The sequence below is a fragment of the Octopus bimaculoides genome, chromosome 27 (assembly GCF_001194135.2).
Source record: "Octopus bimaculoides isolate UCB-OBI-ISO-001 chromosome 27, ASM119413v2, whole genome shotgun sequence".
In the NCBI taxonomy this organism is placed as follows: Eukaryota; Metazoa; Mollusca; class Cephalopoda; order Octopoda; family Octopodidae; genus Octopus; species Octopus bimaculoides.
This window is the reverse complement of record NC_069007.1, coordinates 18894333-18898707: the sequence shown is the minus strand read 5'-3', so window position 1 is coordinate 18898707 and position 4375 is coordinate 18894333. Positions and strand designations below refer to the sequence as shown.

The following is a 4375-nucleotide window of genomic DNA, read 5'->3' as shown; positions in this document are numbered from 1 at the left end:
TATATATATGTGTGTGTGTGCGTGTATATATATATATATATATATATATATATATACATATACATATGTATGTGTTTTTGTGTGTGCATGGGAGTATGTATATGTACACATATATACCTGTAAGTCTGTATATGTGTATGTGTGCGTGTGTATCCTTGCATTTACACGTAGGTACACGTGTATACACATGTCCGTGGATACACACACGCCCTCACATTACCGGCTTTCGTATACACTCAGTGTATTGAATGTTATTCGCAAGCTCTTGGTCTATTGGACGCAATGATCGAAATCTATGCTCTGTAAGTCTAATATATATCGCGCAGCAGGATCGAAACACAAACCCTTCGTTTCGAAAGAAACTCTCTGAGCACACAGCCATAACTAAACCAAACGTTTTATATATACTCGTTGTTTTAGTGTTACAGTTGTAGTGCTGCATGGTGATTCATTGTGTGTTAATGCTGAAAATTATGTTAATCAAACATGGCTGCCGTAGCCGCTGCGATGGTCGAGGCAGTTGCAAATGGCTGAGTGAGTTGGCCTCTCTATTTCCGGTATTCCCGACTTTTGTCTTTCGTCACAGATGAATTCATTTCATCGCTGTAAATTTAGCACCAAAGAAATTCCTGCACAATACTGAATTTGTCTGTTATTTCTAGCAGGTTAATTGATCCTGTAATATCGCTTTCTAGTGGAATTCATGTTATGTTATCTTAAATATTTATCTATTTCGTGTGTGGGTGTTGCGAAGATACAGTATCTTTTTTTTTTTTTTTTCGCCCGCCATTTTTATAGATATTTTATCTGTTCTTTAACTACCGCCTTATTAGTAAAGAAAGATTCGCTACATTCGATTTTATAAAGTCAAGCAATACCCTCAATGATATGCCAACTATATATAAATTTACACTCACACAAAAACGTTTACACACAAGATCCTAAGGTATATAAGATGCATAGAGAACAAGCATATCAAACAAATATTTCCATCATCAGCTGCCGTAACGGAAATCCTTATGGTTTCGACACTTAGGCAGTACCATTCAATCTGGCGGTGTCAACAGCGTTATAATCATAATCGCTGCCCGAGAATTAATAGACAAGAAAACGGAGCGGAACATTAGCGTAATATGTCCATTAAGTCTACATCTGCTTAGTGTTACAAATGCAAACACCGAATACAAAATCGTATCAAACCTATAGCACCTTTAAAAGAGTATCATATCAGATCATAGCAATGCTTCGGCCAAACTATTCAGAACTAATGTATCATCTGCGCAGTAAGTTCGTTGAGAAAATCTAGTACATCTAAAATGGCTGCCCAGTATACTACAATTGAACGAACTAACAAATAAACATACTTTTCGTTGTTAATGAATGGCGACATGTTCATTTACTCTGCGAATAAAACTTCAAATAATAAAATTATTAATCTCTTTTTGTTTTCCTTTTCGCACTATAACAAGCTCTCCATCTTCACTGTTTTGCTATTTTACTTGTTTATCACAATATTTCAAGCAAACTACAACGCTCAACTTTAATGTTTACAGATGTATATATATGATCAATATATGATGTGTATATAATGTATATGGTCTGTAGTTAAAAGGTATGGCGATGAATGTATCGATAATAAATTAGCTTGCGATGTAATTAACTTGTGATGGAATTATTTCGCGATATAACTTTCTTGCGACGTAATTAACGTAGTATGTGATTTTCATGCGACGTAATTAACTTGAGATTTTATTACCTTGTGATGTAATTGTCTTACGGTATAATTAACTTACGATGCAATTACCTTATGACGTAATTATTTTACGATATAATTATCTTATGATGTAATTAGCTTGGGATGGAATTAATTATTTTACGAAGTAATTATTTTGCGACGTAATTAACTAGAGTTGGAATTAATTATCTTATGACGTAACTAACTTGAAATTTAATGACCTGGCGATGAGATTACTCGCGATGAATTTACAATGATTTACCGTAAATCCTCGAGTATAGTCCGCCCTTGAGTATAATACGCAGGGGATTTTTAGGGGGCTGTACCTCTGAAAAACCTAAACCTTGTGTATAATACGCACCCCTTCTCTAACTTGAGTCAAGGAGGTCTATATAACGTCCTTGGTTTGTAAACATATATACGGTAACGTCCTTTATTATTATTGTATATATAACATAATGCAAACGTGTAGCTTTTTTGTGCACTTTGTTTGCAGAAAATAAAGAAATAACAGTAATAACGTCAGTGAAAAATAAATATTATGTAAATTGCCTTTACATATTTATCACTTAGAAAATTTTGCTCAGAAAATACTTTTCGTTTTTAACCTCGTATATAGTACGCACTAGAAATTTTGACCTTGAAATTTTGGGAAAAAAGTGCGTATTATACTCGAGGATTTACGGTATATTCTCCCGGGGCACTAACGAAAGGGCTATAAATCTCTCCCTGAATTCAACTCTCAGTCATCACAGCTTTATAAAATCGGGCGTTCGTGATTCTCTGCTGATGTGTCTATGTGTCTGCAGGATCCATCTTTTAGCACTTCTTCCTACCTAATAAGGCGCTCATATATTCTTACCTGAGCTCAGTGCTTACTTTGTGAACCCTTCAAGTCAGGTCACTGACCTTAGAGTAAATTTCATCTTTCCTGTCCCCTAAATACCGTAAAGTGTGATGGGTGCTTCCTTTCTTTTCTCTTCTGTTTAACCTGGTTTTTAAAAAAAAAATCCTGTCTAAATACTTGTTCATATTTTTCAGGTAATGCTCCAGGAATTCAATGCAAAAAACGCACAGTTTCGAATACTGCCACAATATAAAGTGAAATCGGAAGGTGAAGTGGTAAGTTACTTGCAAAGGGCTCTTTTGTTTATCACATGGTAGAGAAACTAACTGCCGGTCTAGAAGCAGTTCTCTATAAGCATATATGAAACGACGGCCTAACGTATAATATTTTTGGCCACCAAATTCAGTCCACGAGATTATAGTCAGCTTGGCGTTTTTGTAGAAGATACATGCACACTCGATGACGATCATGGATTCTGGGCCCGGGAGTTATGAGCTTCTGAAGCAAACTTCTTAAACATACATCTATGTTCTGTACATATTCTCGTCGTAACTTTAGCTGTGGCTGCAAGAACAGCAGCAGCAACTATAGCAACGAAAGCAGCAGCAACTACAGCAACGAAAGCAGCAGCATAGCTCCACAAATGTTTTCCTACAGAAATTTACAGTTTGTTGAATTCGTTTAACGTATTTGGCTGTAGAGATTGTAACGAAACCAATAGTAACAAAAACAACAACAACAACAACAACAACAACAATAATATTGATGATGATGATAATAATAGTAATAATAATAACAATGATAATAATAATAATAATATTGATAATAATAATAATGTTTTGTGTATATTATGATAACAATAACAATATTGTTATATATATTTAAATAATAATAATGATAATAATAATAATAAGAATAATAATAATAATAATAATAATAATAATAATAATAATAATAATAATAATAATAATAATAATAATAATAATAACTAATTATAATACAAGACCATAAATATATATATATATGTATGCATTATGTATGTGTGTGTATATATATATATATATATATATATATATGTTTATGTATGTATGCATGTATGTATGCATGTATGTATGCATATATATATAAAACGACAGCATAAATAATTGAAGACAAGTATGCAGAAAGCCTGTTTACAACCATCGCCATACAATGAAAATATCGATCGTAAAAACGCCTCTGTAACCACTAACCAACCAGCCAGCCAACCAGCCAACGGACCAGCTCACCAGCCAGTCCCCTCCCCCAGCCTTGTAAGTCAGGCGGTCAGACAACTACCATATCGCTGTGATCTGTACAAATAAATTGAACTATGTCATATAACAACAAGTAACAGCAATACATTGATTAACTATTGAAAGAGAAATCATGATTAGCTGGAGTTTTGTTTGTGTGTGTGTATGTGTGTGTGTGTTTTTATTTTTGGCTCCAGGCTTTATTTGTCATAATACTGGTTTAGCCCACTCTGCAGTTTATGGTTATCGTTAAATTTACTTGTTTCGTGAATTTCAATCGAAAGAATTTAATGATGGCGTTTTGAGCCTTTGAACCTGTAATCTTGAAATTCGTGGCTTTAATCCCGAAGTCAAAATGCTTCAAGCAATCGACAAAAGTCTGGATTCAACTTGAATTCTTGAGCTTCGATCACAACTACCATATCGCTGTGATCTGTACAAATCAAATGAACTATGTCAAAAAACAAGTAACCAGTAATAAGCTGATTAACTATTAAAAATAAAATCGTGATTACCTGG

The 4375-nt window shown here is 33.9% G+C and overlaps 1 protein-coding gene across 1 annotated transcript in view; it reads left to right on the top strand.

Moving 5' to 3' along the window:
- The window catches only part of LOC106877374 (uncharacterized), a 101948-nt gene that overhangs the window by 7029 nt on the left and 90544 nt on the right, over positions 1-4375 (top strand). The window contains exons 3-4 of the mRNA XM_052977151.1: positions 2777-2895; positions 3141-3248. Of these exons, the coding sequence (XP_052833111.1) occupies positions 2777-2895; positions 3141-3248 (227 nt within the window). The remainder of the gene's footprint in view (positions 1-2776; positions 2896-3140; positions 3249-4375) is intronic.